The sequence below is a fragment of the Coenobita brevimanus genome, chromosome 64, assembly GCF_032717465.1.
Source record: "Coenobita brevimanus isolate Jiangsu-jjx chromosome 64, ASM3271746v2, whole genome shotgun sequence".
NCBI lineage: Eukaryota > Metazoa > Arthropoda > Malacostraca > Decapoda > Coenobitidae > Coenobita > Coenobita brevimanus.
In genome coordinates, this window is record NC_137017.1 from 3,452,650 (window position 1) to 3,471,959 (window position 19,310).

The 19,310-nt window shown below is 41.8% G+C and overlaps 1 protein-coding gene across 1 annotated transcript in view; it reads left to right on the forward strand.

Moving 5' to 3' along the window:
• LOC145404727 (zinc finger matrin-type protein 2) overlaps window positions 1–19,310 on the forward strand; it is a 32,636-nt gene continuing 13,326 nt past the window's right edge. The window contains exons 1-5 of the mRNA XM_080276279.1: window positions 1–180; window positions 9,663–9,753; window positions 11,840–11,969; window positions 12,262–12,335; window positions 17,866–18,011. Coding sequence (XP_080132405.1) covers window positions 163–180; window positions 9,663–9,753; window positions 11,840–11,969; window positions 12,262–12,335; window positions 17,866–18,011 — 459 coding nt within the window. The 5' untranslated portion in view covers window positions 1–162. The remainder of the gene's footprint in view (window positions 181–9,662; window positions 9,754–11,839; window positions 11,970–12,261; window positions 12,336–17,865; window positions 18,012–19,310) is intronic.

Below are 19,310 nucleotides of genomic sequence, written 5' to 3' on the forward strand. Positions count from 1 at the left end.
TTGTTATTGTTGCCGTTTTTTGTTGGTAAAAATCAGTAGAAGACGGTTATAGCTTAAGGAAGAGCCTGTAACACGTTTCGTACTGACTGGATATTGAAGAAAACTTCGTCCTTCCATCGAAGTTGCTAAGAAAGCGAAGCCAGCCCTTAGGAGACGAAGATCATGTCAGCCTCGGGATCAGTTAGTGATAATTTTTTTTTTTTTTAATTCATAGCTCTTAGTAATTTAATGAGTAATTGTTTATTTATTTATTTTTTTTAATTCATAGCTCTTAGTAATTTAATGAGCAATTGTTGACGAACCTGATAGTAATCTACTAGGTCTACATTCAATACTGTTACATTTTTTTCCTTTATAAAACGTAACCAATATATTTAAGTTATACAAAGTTTGGAATTGTTATATGGAGTAATTATACATACCGTACTGGTTGTTGGTGTCTGTTTACAAGACTTTTTTCTTTATTTAGTGTTATGGTTTTTGGAAACTTTATGGGTGAATGCCCCAAAAGTTTTATTTTTCCCAAAAAAGTTTGGTTATTTATAAAACATTCTCATCCCTTACTTTAGTTGTGACCTCCGTTTGCTAAATGTATGTTTTACTTGAAGGGGAGTATTGGAATATGTGGATGAAATGTGTGAAAATTTTTAGAAAAAAAAAAAAATCTTCAGGCAGGCTTTTAAGTAGTTATGCCAAGTATTATGACAGTTCGTCAGTTCTGGGGGGAGTTTTAGATATTTTTGTTTGACTAACCCAGAAGCCCATCGTAAGAACATTGGTTGAGTGCACCATGTATGCTGTTAGTATTTTTTCCACCAAAATCCATGCTTTTTTATGATTTTAATGATTATTATGATGTAGAGGGGTAAAAGAACAAGGTTTGCATGTCGTGACAATCCTGGACCACAGCTGTGGGAACTAGTCATCTTTACTTCTGCACCTTGGTATTAAAAATTTATTAAATTTTTATACTTTCGAGGGAATATGTGTTGTCTTATTGCCTTCAAGGTTAATTAATATCCTCGGGTGACCAGGTACCAGATTCTGTTTAGGTATAAATGTATATACTGTACATATCACAAGAAGGTCATAACAGCAGCACTTCAGTTCATGTCACCCAACACCGTCGCCAACCGACTCTGATCCCCCCCCCCTCTTCAACTTTTCACCCTGCCCCTCCCCTCCTGGAGCCACCACCACCTCACTCCCTGCCTCACCACCTGCCCTATCTGCTCCACCGACATCTAGTCCTACGACTCCCCTGCTAGGGTCGCTGCCGGCCTCTATCTCACCCCCCAGCCAGCTCTTCTATTCCACAAAACCCCAGCCACTCACCCACACCAACCAGCCTGAGATCCCCAACCTAATGCTCCCCACCAAACACCCCATCACCCCATCCCTCCCCCAAAACCACCCCTTTACTCCACCCCTCCCCTGACCTCCCTAGCACTGCCTCATCCCCGTCTCAACTCACCACCACTCCATCCCACTCTGTGTTTCAATCCAGGGGTCCATAGGTTCTACCCCACCTACCTATCACAGCCTGCCTCAATCCCATCTCCATCCCCTCATAGCCCCAACTCAACCTCCAGCTCCCTGTCCTCCTTTTCTTGCTTGATCAACCAATGGAGTCGTTGTCCAATCTTCACCAGATCGGGCCGGCAATTGTGACCTCCAGATAGATACAGCCCCACCACACCCCACAACCTCATCCACGGCATCCCCACCAATCCCCACTGCCATTCCCTCACCTCGCACAACACCACAACCCACCGAAATCCAGTCCCTCACAAACACATACCAGTACTCACATCCACTCTACTACGCCAATGTCTCTCCCCCTTGCAGTAGTACTTTTGCGTCCACTTCCACAGATGACAAGTCAATCCCTGGGTCAAAGGTCACCATCGAGCACCCTGGCACGACTGCAGCCACTACAATCACCGCAATCTCCTCATTCCAGCCATGGCCAAACCAAGTCTGCATCTTTGTCTGATATGCCTCCTGGATCTCACAACAGTGGCAGCAAAGAAGAATTCAGAAGCCCCAGCACTGGCCCCAGTTGTTAGCCAGCCATCCCCACCCCAGCTCCATGATCCTCGTCAAAGACCCCACCAGAGAACCCGATGAGCAATCACTTCTGGTACCGCCTCCTCCACAAACTCAAACCAACCAACATTACCAGCCAAGAGCAAATATTCGACCTCCTGCCACAGGGACGTGACTTACAAGACGATGGGGGTGGTAAAATACCTGGGGCCCCAACACGACAAGTTGAAAGATCTACTGCAGTTCTGGTTAAAAAGGGGACAGGAGAAAACGTGTACTGCCACAACTGACTCACAGGGGTTTGAGTGTCTGCTCAAGAAGGACTCAGGGAACTGGCGCACCCTGCGGCCGGAAGTCCCTCTAGCCTGGAACTGCCACACTCCCCATTTTGCCAATCGAGCCAACAGTACCAGCAGCAATGAGGGCTTGTCAACTTAATGCTTGCTAGAGGCAGCACAACCAGGCTTGCCAGAGGTGTCTTGGCAATGCAGAAGGAGTTCCATTGTTCCAGTGTGCTTGCTAGATGTGGCACCTCCGAGCTTGCTAGAGGCAGCATGGCATCGTAGAAGGAGTTCCTGTGTTCCAGTGTGCTTGCTAGAGGCACCTTGGCAGTGGAGGAGTTCCTGTGTTCCCGAGTGCCTGCCAGATGCAGCAACCCCAAACTTGCTAGAGGCGGCTTGGCAACCAAGAGTTCCAGGTCACGCACTCCCTAGAGTCCGTTAGGCTTCCCCAACATGATGCTGAAGCTGGAGCCAGTTCCTCCCCCACACACACACATCCTCTCCCATAGGTAGAGAGTGCCCTCCTACCCGTGGAAAAGGAATCCCAGGCCTGGTGACATAAACTTGTTGTCTCGGCTGTCTCGGATCCTTTCTAACTTCACTGCTAGACCCACTCTGGGCACAAATCACACAACCCTATTGCCAGAGTAAGAGGGAGAAAGAGCCAGACGTCGGGCCTCCACTCTTCCGGAGCCAGGGTTGTAGCCAATCTTCCCTTCACTGGTAGATCTACTCTGGGTACAAATCACACAACCCTATTGCCAGACGAAGAGGGAGAAAGAGCCAGATATCAGGCCTCCACTTTTCTGAACCCATGGTCATAGCCTATGTCCCCTTCACTCCTAGGCCCACTCTGGGCACAAAGCACAAAACCCTAATGCCATACTAAGAGGGAGAAAGAGCCAGATGTTGAGCCTCCACTTTTCCGGATCCAAGGTCGTAGCCTATCATCCCTGTAGCCTTATCGCCACTAATTCGCCACACTACAACACTCGTACTGATGTAGAGTTAAACCCCAGCCCCCTTCCTTTTCCAGAGAATACCCTGGCGGCGAGTGTAAGTGTCACATCCAGGACATCTCCCTCCAGTTACCCCCTTCCTCAATTCCCCTTCGCCCCAACTGGCCATTTCCTCAAGATAGATTTCATGATCTTGGACATAAAACTATATGTAAAACCTAGTGTCATAATAAATCTTTTGCCTTTCCAACAGGAGTTTTTGTATTTACCTTGTACTCATAAGGTTTATCAAGCTGAGGTTTGGTGTTCCTCCCTGTTTAGAAGAGCCCCACCGGACTAGGAAAATCCTAGTACAGTATAACAATTATTGTTGCTGTCATTATTTTAATTATCATTATTGTTATTTTTTATTATTATTATTATTATTATTATTATTTTATTATTATTATTGTCCATCCACCAATCAGCCAATCCTGCGTTGCCCCACGAGGAGCGTAGGAGCCCGGGGCTAGGCAGTTGGTCCTGACATTTAAGATGAGAGTGACCAGCCTCACTTATCCCTGAGTGGCATTACGTGAGCAATAAACCCCAACCACCCCTTGGACAGAAACCTTCACCGGCTCAATCCGCTTGGAGCACAGTAATTACCCACTAAACCATCAGACGCCAAAGTTTGGTTATATGGTTACCACCCAGGGTAGTAAATGTTTTCCTGGTGTACAGGAAACCATTTGGCTTGCCGCTATGTGTAGAGTCACCCACAAACAGAAGAGGAAAGAAAGACAGAAGAGGGAGTTTAAAGCCACGCTTAGGCAGAAAGACTGAAGGAAAGAAAGACAGAGGAGGATGGAAGAAAAGAAGGATGGAGGAGAGGAAAGGACAGACACCCGAGAGCAGCACTACATTGAGTGAGTGGATAGTGAGCGCCTGCCACCCAGCATAGTAAATGGTTTCCTGGTGTACAGGAAACCATTTGGCTTGCCACTAAGTGTAGAGTCGCCCACAAACAGAAGAGGAAAGAAAGACAGAAGAGGGAGTTTAAAGCCACGCTTAGGCAGAAAGACTGAAGGAAAGAAAGACAGAGGAGGATGGAGGAGAAGAAAGGACAGACCCCCGAGAGCAGCGCTACATTGAGTGAGTGGATGGTGAGTGCCCCCACTTACCACAATAATTATTATTATTATTACCGGTATGATTATTATTAAGAAGTGGAAAGTAGAGTGACACAATGATGGAAAGTAGCTGGTGCAATGAAGGACTTGATAAGAAAAAGAGGCTTGAGTGTTGCAGCTGCACTAGGCCTACATGAAGGAGTGTTAGTGCCAACTTTAACTTGCCGGTATGAATGTGAGGCTATGGTGTGGCGTGAAAATGAAAAGTTAAGAGTGAGAGCAGTGGAGATGGGACTGCTGAGGAATGTATGTGGAGTACAGAGAGTGAATAGGATACGAAATAATATGTTTCGTGAAAGATGTGGAGTGAGGAAGTCTGTGGACACCAGAATCGAAGAGAGTGTACTGAGATGGTATGGTCCAAGGCCAATAACACTACCAGGTCTTGTCATACAAGAGCAAATTTGTGTCCAGCTCATGCATGCCATCACAGTGTGGATACACCTGAAAGGAGGTTGCCAGACAGTGATAAACAGTGATAAATTGTTTCATCTTATGTTCAGTGATAGCTTTCTAGTGCATTGCTGTGCATGTATATATTTGTGGAGTATAACATTTAAATATAGTGAATAATCACTCAATCATGCATTCATTTAGCAAAATTTGACAAAAAAGAATCAATGGTCAAGTGAGTTTCTAATGTTCATATTTTTCCACAACATAAACTGTTTCATTTCCTGCCCGTGTCATGGCAATTTTAAATTATAAGCTTAGCAATCACCGTTATTGTTCAACCTAATGTGCATTCTAGTAGGTATTTACATACAGTAGGATTAAATTGATTTGGGGTGTTCAGTAATTTGGAAATGTTTGGCAACTATCCCCCCACTTTTCCTTTCTCTACCCCCTTTCTCTCCCGTCTCTCCCCCTTTCTCTCAGGTCTCTGTTTAATGAGGCAAATTATATATTCTAACTTCAGCTTCCATGCTCCAGTTAAGTATATTAAAACATGGAATACATGATTGTTTAAGGAACTGAAGGGAGGTGAAAGTATTCTGAGAGTCTAATAGGTACATTAACTCCTCACCATTACATCATTCTCGTTATACTTTAGCTAAATCCACTACTGCTTTCATCCACAGTCCCTTTCTAATCTGGGTAAATTCATCTGATGATAACTAGACCAAAATAATAAGAGACGACACTACTGAACAGATAAAAAAGAAAAAGAAAAAAAAAAAACTTGGAGTCACGGTATGTCTCCCATATCTGTCACAAGTGCAGCTTCCCCCACTCACCCCCCAGCAGAGGCTGGGGGTGAGTGGGGGAGTGGAGAGAAAAACGGGAGGAGACAGTCCTCCACACCGTGACGTCACCACATCCGCATAGTACCCCTGGGTGAAGTGACCTGGTAGTCATATTGGCCTTGGTATGGTCATGTGGAGAGAATGGATAACAATAGAGTGGTGAAAAAGGTATATCTGAGCAAATTTGAAGGAGGAAGGAAGCGAGGTAGGCCAAGGAGATGGTGGAGAGATACGGTGGATGAGTATGTGAGGAAGAGAGGTTTGGAAGTCAGTGAGGCTATGGAACTGACAAGAGATCGAGCTTGCTGGATGAAAATGTGAGGAGAAGTGCATGATCAGGGATTTGGCACCCTTTTTTAACATGACAGCATCCGGATTGACTCTGTCAGATACATTTATGTGAAGCTACAGAACATGGTGAATGTTTTTGGGGTATCCGATAGAGCCACGATTCCGGGAGCTTGAATGATGAGTGAATGGAAGCGTGGCTCATTGGATTGGGCAAATTTGGGCTGTCTGGAAATTGCTACACCTCATCCTGCCCTAGGGTGGGAAAGGAGGTCCAGATGATGATGATGATGATACTAGCATTAAATGAGACAAGGTTATTTTGTCTCCATTCAGGGATCCTAGATAAGTTTTGATTTATGGAGATGGCTGTACTGAGTTGTGAGTTAGAAATATTAAACTTTGTGAAAGAATGTTTAAGTGTGAATGAACTGTGAAGTGTTGAGTCATCTGTGGATGAATGGGATTATGGGTGACAAATAAGAGATCATTAATATGAATTAGGAATAGGATTGGAACCAGAGCTGATCCTTGTGGCACACCAGTGTTAATTGAGTGGAAATTGGAATATACATCATCTACTTTTACTCATATCTCTCTGTTGCTGAGATATGAGGAAATCAGAAGAACAAAAGATGTTAGGCCATAGCAAGGGAGTTTGACCTGCAGGGAATGGTGCCACACTCTGTCAAAAGCTTTAGAAATATCAAGCACTGCTGCATGAGTTTCTCCCTGTTGGTCAACTGATTGATGGATGGTGTGGGTCAGGAGATAAAGTTTATCAATAGTGGATCTTTTGTGCCAAAAACCATACTGTCTATCACTAATTAAATTATTGAATTCAAGATATTTGACTATATGCTTATTCATTACGATTTCACATACTTTTCTGAGAGAAGATGTGATAGCTATGTGTCTGTAATCAGAGGGGTCAGAAGAACTTCCTTTCTTCAGAATTGGATGGATATTGGCTTCTTTCCAAGAATTAGGGAATGAATAAGTACATGTGCATGTTCTGAATAGGTTGTTTAGAACAGAAGCAAGTTCTGGGGAGCACTTTTATACAACAGTTGGGGAAATTCCATCTGGACCTGGAGCTTTGTTGGTTGGTAAATTGTCTAGGATGGATATTACATATCTAGTCAGTATTTTAAGTGGAGCAATTTCTGGAGTCAAGTTCTAGTACTGGGACGTTTTGGCTGACTTCCTTTAATGTAGAATTTCTGGCAAATGTGCAGGCAAGGATAGTCGCTTTACCACGCGGGTTATTTGTATTGTTATCATGTGAAGATTTTAGTGGGGGAATGGGTGATGACTTGTTAAAAGTTATTATTGAAAGAACTGAGAGTTGACCAGAATATTCTGTTGTCATTAGGATTGTTTAGTAGTTTGGATGCTTGGTTGTGAAGAAAGTTTGACTCAGCGAGATTTATTACTGCGTTTGCATGGTTTCAAGCAATTTTAAATTGACCAAGTGATTCAGATATTTTAAGTAAGAGTTATCTGGTAATGACTTTTGGGCCATTGCTCTGGCACAGTTGCTATCAAACCATTTTGAGGAGTCTGATCTTTTGGTGAACTGTTGACTTAGTATGAACAGTTCTATGCCAGCTTGTATTAAGTCATTAATGTGGGACCGGGTAGAATTGGTGTTGCTAGAGAAGAAAGGCCGCCTTGGAAAGTCAGCAGGATAATTTCTTAATCTATCCAAGTCTGCCCCAGAGTGCCATCAGGTCACCCTGACAGGTGCAGAACAGGGAGGTTTGAGGGAACTGACTAATGAGGCTTTCATGAGATTGTGGACGGAGGATCCAAGTGTTGACAATACTTCTATCCTGTATTGATCTGGATTATTTGTCAGGAATAGGTCCAAGAGATTGGCATTGTGGTCAGGATTATATGGTATTGTGGTTGGTTGCTTTACCAACTGTGTGAGATTAAACAATTCTGCAAACAGCTCTCATTCTAGACCAGTATCATCAGTCCTAGCAGAATGCAATAACCATTCTACATTATGTATGTTAAAATCACCCAAAACAGTAATTTCAGTGTTAAGGGTGAGGTTAAGATTAGTCAACTCCGTAGATATGGAGTCAAATACACTGGGTTCTGAAGAAGCACTGGGGAAGCGGTAGACTACACAGAGATATTTGGTAATATTTAGATAATTTTGTTTATACAGTGAATAATCAAAATTAGTTGAAGTGAAATTCAAAACAGTGTCAACTGCTAATTCAGATATGATATAATAACAGGTGCGACCCTTGTTATGGAAGTTTGTGAGGAGTTGGTAGCCAGGAAAAGAAAACTGAGGTACTCTATTTCAGTAGAGGGTGAGATTTGGGATTCTGTGAGGAACAGGGCTAGAGGGGATACTGATTGAAGAAAAAATTGAACTGGATTCAAATTGGTACTAAGATACTGAAGTATAGGGCTGAACCTGCGCTTCTTCACTGACATGCATGAACTGCAATAGTCGCTGTCGGCATAGTCGCTTAATAGCGACAGGGAGGACCCTGTGCTGCCAGCCCTACCCTGACGGTGGTGGCAATCCGAGATACCACAGAATCACTGACCATGCTTTATCAGGAAGCCTCTATCCACCATACTTTGTCATCCCTACATATATTGTCAAATCCCTGTGCTGCATACCAGTACTGTCCCTCCACACAAGAAATTGTTCCCATTTAGCAAAGTGAGGACTGGCTGTGGAGCTGGGTCAGTATGTGGCACACTTTAGCCATGCTTATCAGTTTGTTGTTTTCCTATGTATTTCCTGGTTACTTTTATGTTTTTGCATTTTCTTTCAAATTTTAAGTGGCTAGTGAAATGACATGATGCCCAGCCACTGCTATGCACTCTCTGGTCATATGACACACAGGTCCTGCAACTGCTGCTTGAGTCATCATTATGCTTATTTTATTTTGGCTCCATTATTTACTGCCATTATACTCTGATATGTATGTAAATACCCTTGAGCTTTGCTTATACTGTACTGTACCGGGTATTATGGTGTTATCTGATTATTGTTAGGAAGCTTAATCTGTCTAGAAAAGGAGGGAGGACAGACCGTAAAAATAGTCAAGGCCAAAAATCTACTTTTCACACTCAGTGAACATGACACCTGCTTTACAAAGCTGTAGCATCCTGAGGTAGCTCAGCTTTCTCTTCCTTCTCCATTGCACCAAGCAAAGCTGCAGATGCAAAAAGTGATGGGAGTGACTAAATTACCAAGCAAGAGTAAAGATCCTGGCATAAAATGCAAGGAAAGCATGGGAAGTGCATCATACTGTGCTACGTTTGAATGAGCAGGCAAGATGTTGACTTTGGGGAGAGGTCTCATTTCCTTTCAAGGCACATTAACTGACAGGTAGAAGTAGTACACATTATCTTCAGTTCTCAAAGTCTGGGATGATTCTCTGTCACAATTCAAAATGCTTGGATGGTTTTGTTAAATGACCAGTAGGCCTTTTCCTCAAGGTCCAAATTCATTCACACTGAGTGAAAAGGTTTTTTGCCCTTGGAAAAATTTTTATTTTCATATTGTAGAGAAACTTATTTATTTTTCATTCCAACTCTTAATTGATGTCTTCTTTCTTTCCACTTACTTATATCTGTGGTATGATGTAATACTGTATAATTAATACATTATTGTATTGCCCACAGTCAGCCCCGGAGTTCAGAAGGAAATGGGATCGTGATGAATATGAATCCCTGGCGCAGCAAAGGCTATGGGCCGAACGAGAGGCTGTGCAGGGTGAGTCATTCCACACCACCAACTTAATGAGAACCCACAGAGATACCAGATGTTCCTTAATGTTGTAAAAAATTTAAGATCTGGATGAATATATGATGAGATTGGCTTGAATGATGTCTGGCAAGAATTGCAGACAGAAAGGAGTCATTGGAGGCAGTAAAATCTTTTATATGTAGATTGGTGTTTTTGAGGATGTTATGAAGACTTAGTATTTTGTGGTGAGATTAGGAATGACAGATTGGTATGCAGTTAGTTACATTACAGTGGAATGTAAGGTGGTGATTGTAGAGAGAGAAAGTAACTTGGTGTGATGTGCTGATAAATGGAGAGAGATGAATTGGTGAATAAGTTTCAATACAGTACCTTGGTGCAGTAATAGAAAAGGAAGGTAAATGTACAAAGGAAATGGAGAGTAGAGTGGCTCAAAGAAGAAAAGTGGCTAGTGCCATTTTATATATATATATATATATATATATATATAAATATATATATAATATATATATATATATATATATATATATATATATATATATATATATATAAATATATATATAATATATATATATATATATACAGTGCTGGGCAGGTGCGCAAACACTTGCACAAAGCACAATTGCTCACCCTTGCACTCCGGTGATATCGTTTCCGCATTGCGCACTGCACGAGACCATGCGCAATTTTGCGCTTGCACACATGAAAAGGCAGGTGCGCAAGCACAAACTTAGTTGCGCTTGTACAACTAAATTTGCGCTTGCGCACCTGCCCTGTGGATTGCGCACTGCGCAATCCAAGGGACACATGGTCATCCAGGGGACACGTGGTCTTGGGAGCTTCCCGCATGGCTGGACAATGGATGGGGGAGGCTGGGATGGGTCGCGAGGGTGGGTTGGTGGGGGGAGGCGGGAGGGAAGGGCGTAGTAGCATTTCTTAATATGCTTTAACAGAGATAATGTATTTTTAATATTTTTTAAATTATTATTATTAGTAAATAATAATAAATATACATTATTTATTAAGATTAGCATATGCAATTCCTTACAAAAACCATTAAAACATATTATTTAAATCAAATATCCACAGCCTCATAAATTATTAGGCTGTGGATATTTGATTTAAATACTCTGTTTTCGTGATTTTTTATTTTTTGTAACGAATTACATATGCTATTGTATATCTATAGAATTATTAAATAAATTGTCTTGACAAGACAAGAGAGAGAGAGAGAGAGATAAAGAGCATTATTTTGAGAGAGAGAGAATAAATACGGGAATGGCAAAGGAGCGCCCCTTTGAGTGAGGAGATAAGTCATAAACTTCATCCCTCTTCTCTCTCTTATTCTCCATTCCCTCCCTCCTCTCTCTTATTCTCCATTCCCTCCCTCCTCTGTGGGAGAGAAAGAGAGAGAGAGTTGATGATACAGTAATCACGTGATCTTTGCCAATGCCCTGATAAATATATGCTGTTTTTCCTGGACAGTGGCCTACTGTACCTCAGTCACAGCGAGTGGTGGGCAGGTTGCTAATTTAGTAATTTATTTAATTATTGCAATATATATTTTACAGTAATTCCCACAAATATATGCAACTGATTTGTGCCAGTGCTTTGCGACATTGCACAAGCTAAACGTTAGATTGCACACTTGCGCAAATTACAAATAATAGAAAATAATAATAAATAAAAATAAGTAAGTAGTTATGCTGTTTTATTTAAATATCTCAATATTTTTCAGTAATTCTCAAAACTATATGCAAATGATTTGTGCTTGTGCTTTCCGACATTGCAGAAGCTAAATATTTGTCAGATGCGCATTTGCGCTTGCGCAAGGTAGTGAACTGTGGATTGCGCTTTGCGCTTGCGCAAGGTCCTTCTTCATTGGTGCTGCCCACCACTGTATATATATATATATGTATATAAATGTTCCACTTTGTTATACAGTATTACATTTTCATAAGGGGTTGAAACTGAATTCCTGTTCAGTACTTGTCATAATTACATTTCTTCAAAACGTAAGTGTATTTTTTCTAATACTGTAGTGTGTGTTGTAATATTTTAAATATTTTTTCCTCATTTTGTTTGATCAACACAGCACAGAACCAGAAGACAGCCCCCATAAAGCGTGAGTTGTTGAAACAACGTGACTACAAAGTTGACATTGACTCAAAGCTTGGCAAGAGCCAGGTCATCACAAAAACAACACCAGCTTCTCAGTCAGGAGGGTAAGGTTATCTATCACACAAAAGAGTACTGTATTATACTCTGTGATATTTAGTTTATCATTTTATTTGTGGCTTTGTGTGTGTGTGTGTGTGTGTGTGTGTGTGTGTGTGTGTGTGTGTGTGATTTTTTTTTTTTTTTTTTTTATAATTTTTAAAGTACTGGGTACAGTTTATGCAAATGAGACTGAATGCATGGCAAATTGGTTCAATTTTGTATTTCATTTAATGTAGGCCCATACCTCTGTTGCACAATGATTGTATAATAGATTCTTTTTCTCTCTCTCTCTTTCAGATACTACTGCAATGTGTGTGACTGTGTTGTTAAGGACTCGATAAACTTTTTGGATCACATCAATGGCAAAAAACGTGAGGTTTCATATTTTTTAATGTTTATACATTTTTTATTTATTTATATATTTTTTCTCTAGCCACAGTATAATGAATACATATATGAGGTCCAAACAAAGGACATGATGCGGATGGTGAAGTGGAATGTAAGGGGTGCAAATGATGAGGCGAAAGAGAGATTGTCCAGATACTTGTGGGTGCAGAAATGGATGTATGTGGATTAACTGAAACTAAATGGTGAGGAGAGAGAGTGACAGAATGAGAGTATGGATGGGGTATATGTGCAGGAGTTGGTGAGAATGAGAGGGCAAAAGGAGGAGTGTGTATTGTTGTGAGTAACAGATGGAAGGAGAATATAAGAGAGTATGGATCAGTTGACTCAAGGATTGTGTGGGTAAGATTGAAAGTTGGACTACAAATGTGGGCAATTGTGTGCGTGTATACGCCAACGAAAGATCGTGCAAGCAGAGTGAGAGAAGAGTTCTGGACAAATGTGGAAGTGTGCATGGAAAAGTTTGAAAGGAATGAGAGAGTGTTTTTGATTGGTGATATGAATGGTAAAGTAGGGAATGTGAAGATGGGTGGAATAGTTGGTGAATGCGGTGTTCCTTCTGAGATAGATGGAAATGCCAGTGCTTTAGTGGACATTTATGCCGGGAGGGGGTTGGTGATAGCCAATACCCTCTTTAGGCATAAAATGATCCACAGGTATACATGGCGAGTGATGAGAAGGGTAGGTGGTGAACTGAATGAAAGGAAGGTAGTGATTGATTGTGTGTGTGTGGATGAAAGGATGCGAAGATGCTTAATGGATGCAAGAGCATATAGAGGTTGGGGGAGTGGACTTTCTGACCACCACCAAGTGGTGGTCAGAATCAAGGACCAAGTAAAATGGAGAAATAGAAGAAGGGAAGGATGGGAGAAAGGAGTAGTTGCAAGGAGAGTGGAAAGGTTAGAAGAGGATGAGAAAAAGGCAGAGTATAAGTGAGAAGTGGAGGAACGATTGGGTAAATATGTATTGGAGCAGATGGGGGACGTGGAAGGTGTGTGCAAGATGTTCACAGAAGAAATATGTGCAACATGTGATGTGGTGTGTGAGGTGAAGAGAAGACAAAAGGGGGTGCAAGGAAGAGCATGGTGGAATGAAGAGGTGAAACAGGCTGTGACACAAAAGAAGAAAGCATGTAATGAATGGATGAGAAATTGGGATGTGGAAGAAGTTGAGAGATGGAAGAGAGAGTTACATGTAGAAAGAAGGAGAGAGGTGAAAAGATTAGTAAGAGAGAGAGTAAGAAGTGAGTGGATGAAGAATTTGGAAGTAATTTGAGTGTAAAGTGGAGGGAATGTAATAAAATGTTCTGAAAAGAGGTAAAGAGAGTTAGACAGGGTGGCAATGAAGTTAATAGGGGAGCCAAAGAAAAAAATGGTAGATTACTAGTGGAGGAGGGAGAAAAAGTGAGCAGATGGAGAGAACACTTTAAGGAATTGTTGAACATAGAGAATGAAAGTAATATGAGTATATGTGGCTGGGGAATGGCTGGGAGAAGGAGGGAGGTGAGAAGACAGGAAAAAATCAGTAGGATGGAAGTTGTGGAAGCAGTGAAGAAAGTCAAAATGGGGAAAGCCCTAGAAATTGATGGAGTGTGTGGTGAAATGCTGAAGCATGGGGGAGAGATAGTAGTAGAATGGACGTGGAAGATGTGCAGATTAGCCTGGGAGGAAGGTAGAGTCCCGGAGGATTGGAAGTCAGGTACAAATATTCCCTTATACAAAGGGAAAAAGGAAAAAGAAGTGTGTGGTAATCATAGGGGCATTTGTCTTTGTGCAATAGGAAAAGTATATGGTAGGATACTTATTGTCAGGGTTAGGGAAATAACAGAGGAATTAGTTGGAGAAGAACAGGGAGGCTTTAGGAAGGGAAGAGGTTGTGTAGATCAGATATTCATTCTTAAATCTTTAGTGGAAAAGTTTCTAGAGAAGGGAAAGAAGTTGTATGCAGCCTTCATGGATTTGGAGAAAGCATATAACAGGGTAGATACACAAGGATTGTGGAAAGTATTAAGAATATATGGAGTAGATGGGAAGTTGTTGAATGCTGTGAAGGGTATGTACGATGGTGCTAAGGCTGGAGTGTGTGTGGATAGTGAACTGAGTGAATTTTATTCTTTGAAGATTGGGTTGAAACAGGGATGTGTTATGTGTCCATGGTTGTTCAATCTGTACATGGATGGGGTTATAAAAGAGATACAAGGTAGGGTAGTGGATGTTGGAGTGGCCCTAGTGAGTGAGAGTGGTGTTTGGAAACTCCCTGTACTGTTGTTTGCAGATGATACTGTGTTGTTAAATGAAGACGAATGGGAGCTGCAAGGCTTGATGGATGAGTTTGGGAAAGTGTGTAAGAAACGAAATCTAAAGGTGAATGTAGGGAAGAGTAAAGTTATGGTCTTCGAGAGAAGTGAATCCAGTGAATGTACAGTGAGGTTGGATGATGAGGAAATGGAAAATGTGAGTACATGTAAGTATTTGGGTAATGTAATGAGTAAGGATGGAAGTTTGGAGGGTGAAGTGCTTGAAAGGGTACAAGGAAGAAAGGTTGCTGGTTCCTTGAAAGCAGCGATAGGAAACGTAAGTGAGCATGGAAGTGAAAAAGTTACTACATGACAGTATTGTGATACCAACCGTAACGTATGGAAGTGAAGCTTGGACGTTGTTGGAGGGACACAAGTCAAGAGTGAGAGCAGTGGAAATGAGTTATTTGAGAGGAGCCTGTGGAGTCACATGGAGAGACAGACTGACAAATGAGGATGTGAAGGAGCATTGTGGTGTGGATGTGGATGTGATAGGAAGTGTTAGGAGAAACACACTGAGGTGGTTTGGCCATGTGGAGAGGATGGAAGGTGAGACACTGATGAGAAGAGTGTATGTGAGTGAGGTGGAGGGGGGGGGGAGGAAGAGGCCATGAATGAGATGGAGGCTTGGAGTGGAGAGGTATATGAGAGAGGGGGATGTGAATTGGGAGCAGGGCAATGAAATGGCAGGGAACAGGGCGACGTGGAGGTGATTTGTTTGTGGCCACCCCGTATGGGATTAAGGCATCTGGCAGTAGATAGATAGATAGATAGATTTGTTTTTGTGGACAGACCTTAAAAAAATATATACAGTATACTGTATTGGGCTTTCTGGACATTGCTACTCCTCACCCTGCCCTAGGGTGGAAAAGGAGGTCCGGATGATGATGATGATTGTTATATGTTATTTGTTCCATTCTGTGCCACACAGTTTACACAGACTTTCTGCCTATCTATTGCCAGATGCCATAATCCTGTAAGAGGTGGCCATTTGACTTTGAGTTGTTTTGCAGGGAGGGGCACTAACTCTCCACCAACCCACTTGCTGACACGTATGGAGCACTTATGGTTTGGTTATATGGTTACCACCCTGCGTTGTAAATGGTTTCTTGGCATACAGGAAAGCATTTGGCTCGTCACTCAGTGTAAAGCCACCTGTAAAGGAAAGAAAAGCAATAAGAAGTGACTGGAAAGATGGGAGAAATAGGAAGAGAGGAGGGCAGGCTCAGAAAAAGAATGATAAAGGCTAAGGAAGAAGTAGGCACCACTACATCAAGTTGCAGTTTATCATGTTTTCATATTTTAATTTAGGCATTCCTGTTTGCTGTAAACTCAGTCTTTGAAGGAAGGAATGGTAGAAGAGCGACTACCATTTTTTTACCAGGATTCAAGCCTTCTTTAAAAAAAAATGTAGAACATTTTGGTGTAGATAAATTTAGCTGTGCCGTTTAGCAGACATGGACAGCCTTTCTGAGTCATGGGCTGAATTATGATTTAGGGATCGGTCCACATTCCAACTTTCCCCACCCTGCTCCCTGGTCTGCCATCTCACCTGCCTCACCTGCTAGCTCCCTACTTCAACCTATCCCATCCACCCCTCTCACCTACCTCTCTCCCTGCCCCACCTCTCACCTTCCTCACTCCCCATTTACCCTCACCTACCTACATACGTACCTGTCTACTTATGTATTCTACGTCTTAACTACCCATTTACCTGCCAGCATACCTACCTACTTACTGTACCTACTTATGTTTCTACCTTCCTAAATGCTACCCTTTATTCCTTCCTCACCTCAGCCCCCCAACTGGGCACCTCACTCCTCACCTGCCTTAGTGTATGATAATAAATTATACAGAAAAAAAACAAAGTGTAAAGTAAAGGATTGAACATCATAATAGCAACAGTATGACACACTCTGCCATCTGCATGTTGGTAAGCACGTGGCAGTGGAGACAAGTTCAAAGTAACCAGCATTCAGTTGTCTGTCCAGTTGTTGGTTGCATGAGAATTCTGGTTGCCTGTTTCCATATACATGTTTTACTTGAGTGTGGCCATGTGCAGTTTGTCACAAGGATATGGTAAGTAACACTATCTTGTGCAGCATGTGTAATAAGTGGAGCCAAAAGAAATACAGTGGTATTAGAGGTAGGCTGCAAAATAATGCTTATTTCATGTGTGTGGTGTGGCAGGGAGAGCATGTAGAGATCGCCAGGTGTGAAAGGATTGATCTTGCTGAAAAGTGAGAGTGTGGAGGAGTTTTGTTGTCTGGAGGACATGTTTATGTGCTGGAGGTGAGGCAAGAGCTAGTGCTTTGACTAGGGTAAGGAATGGTTGGAGGAAGCTTAAGGAGCTGCTGCCTCACCGAACATTGAGAGGGCTTTCCCTCTGTGCTAAGGGATCTTTGTATTCAACATGTGTTAGGAGCATAATACTGTAGGGTAATGAAATCTGAGCAGTAAGGAAGAGGAAATTCATAGGCTCAAATGTATAGAATTGACAGTGATTAGATGGATGTGTAGTGCGTCCTTGAATGCAAGGCCAGAAGGTACTGGGATTGCAATTGAAGAGATGAGAGGAAGGATGGAACTTGAATGTATTGGTGTTGTGATGAGGAGGGGTAGATTGAGATGGTTTGGCCATGTTGGGAGGATGGAGGATGACAGTTGGGTGTGGAAGGTGATAAGTGTGAATGTCGGGGGTAGAGTTGCAGGAAGCATAACAAAAAAGTCCTGGGACAAGGTCATAGAGTGTGGCCTCTGGGATAAGGGACAGAAAAGGGAGGCCACCAGAGATGGAGCAGCATAGAGACAAACAAGGGTGATGCATGCAAGCATGTTGGAGCCATTATAAATGGTGTATGAAATAAAGCATGCAAATCAAGGAAACCCATAACAGCTAGTTACATCACCTGCCAGACAAGCAAAGCTGGGGCATTGTTCTTGTTCTGCATTTTGTGTTTTTTCTGAATTGTGGGCCTTGTAATTGTCGTATTGTTCAGCTGGCTGCTGATGAGGAAGGCAAGACTGTGTATAGCCCCAAGTCCATAGGTTGCTGTGTAGTATATATTAGCAGGTGTCTAATTCATTGTGCGATTTATAACTTTTACTTCTTTCCTCATAATAAATGTAAATTTAATGTTCAGACCAAGTGTGGATTTTGAACTGAATTTAGCCTGTGCCCTAATGTGTTTTGCTTACAGATCAGAGAAACTTGGGGATGTCCATGCGGGTTGAGCGCTCTTCACTTGACCAAGTTAAGAAGAGGTTTGACATGAACAAAAAGAAGTTGGAAGAAAAAAAGAAAGATTATGATATTGAACAACGGATGCAGGAGCTAAAAGAAGAGGTATGTTAAACTTGATTATATATTCAACAGAATCATTTTGAATATAATGCCATCTCATAGACTAAGTTTGACCTTGGTATAGGTGAGATTGGTAGTTGAGCTTTTTGAACAAGCTCTGTGTAACCTTCAGCCAGAGAACACTAAAATTGTCTTTTCAGAATATGATGGTTAAAACTCAGTATATATTAACCATACCTTATTATTGTCTTCACCATCCACGTGATATTCAGGTTTTGTGTGTAATGTAAAATTGAAATGATGGATACGCATTTGATAGTCAGGAAAATAACCAGAGAAGGAAAAGCACCATCCATTGTGAGATGCATGTTTTTGTTTTCAAACATGGCACTATCTCCATGCTTTTGAATTTTGACATATGCCCTGAATAGTTCTGATTCACCCACCTTCCAGACCCACAGCCAGAGAAGGGCAAAAGTCACAGTTTAAAAGCATGGGAGTTGGCTGTACTTGGAGACAAAAATCTCTCACAACGGATGGTGCCTCTCTCTCCCTGGTAGGAAGGGTCTTAATTACTGGAGCAGATCATAATCTCCAACATGTACTAACCCTTTCACACGCGGATAAGTTTCATAAGTTTTCTGTTCCTTGACGCACCGGCTTTTCTCCCCTCCCCTCCCAGCTGCTGCATGCTCCAAAAATGTGTATTCTCAGCTTATTTTCACCACCCAAACATATTTATTTTGCCACAAAACCCATATATTCCTATTCGTCGATGTTTGTTCTACACAATAAGGGGAAAAAAAAAAAAACTACGTACGTTAGGGCCCCAAGAATAAACATTCGCGAACAAACATCTCACTTTCCAACATCATATGTTGAATGTTTACTAATCAATCTCTACATGTTATACTATCATTGGAAAGAGAATTTTATTAGCTTTCGAATGCCGGAGGTCCCAGTTTGATATGAGGTATGGTGTTTGAGTAATAAGCAAAAAAGTATAACCCATTTCCAACAGACAACAGATTTTTTATTTGGGGAGCTCTACTGAAAAACTTTTCTTGCCACTGTTATGTTTTTATTTTATCATCCCATGCAGAATTTCATTTGCTTTCATTTGAGCCAACAACGGTGATCCTAGGCCTCATAATTTTGAGAAAAATGCAAAAAATTATGGTGTATTTTCCCGCTCACTGAACCGCCATCAGCCATGCTCACTTACGTTATTTTCCCATAGGGCACTAACACTCTTATCTTTGCTAGCTACAATATGCTTTCTTTGGTTTTATACCAACATCTATTTTATATAATTATTTCTGTTTTGTTTTTAGTCCTCTC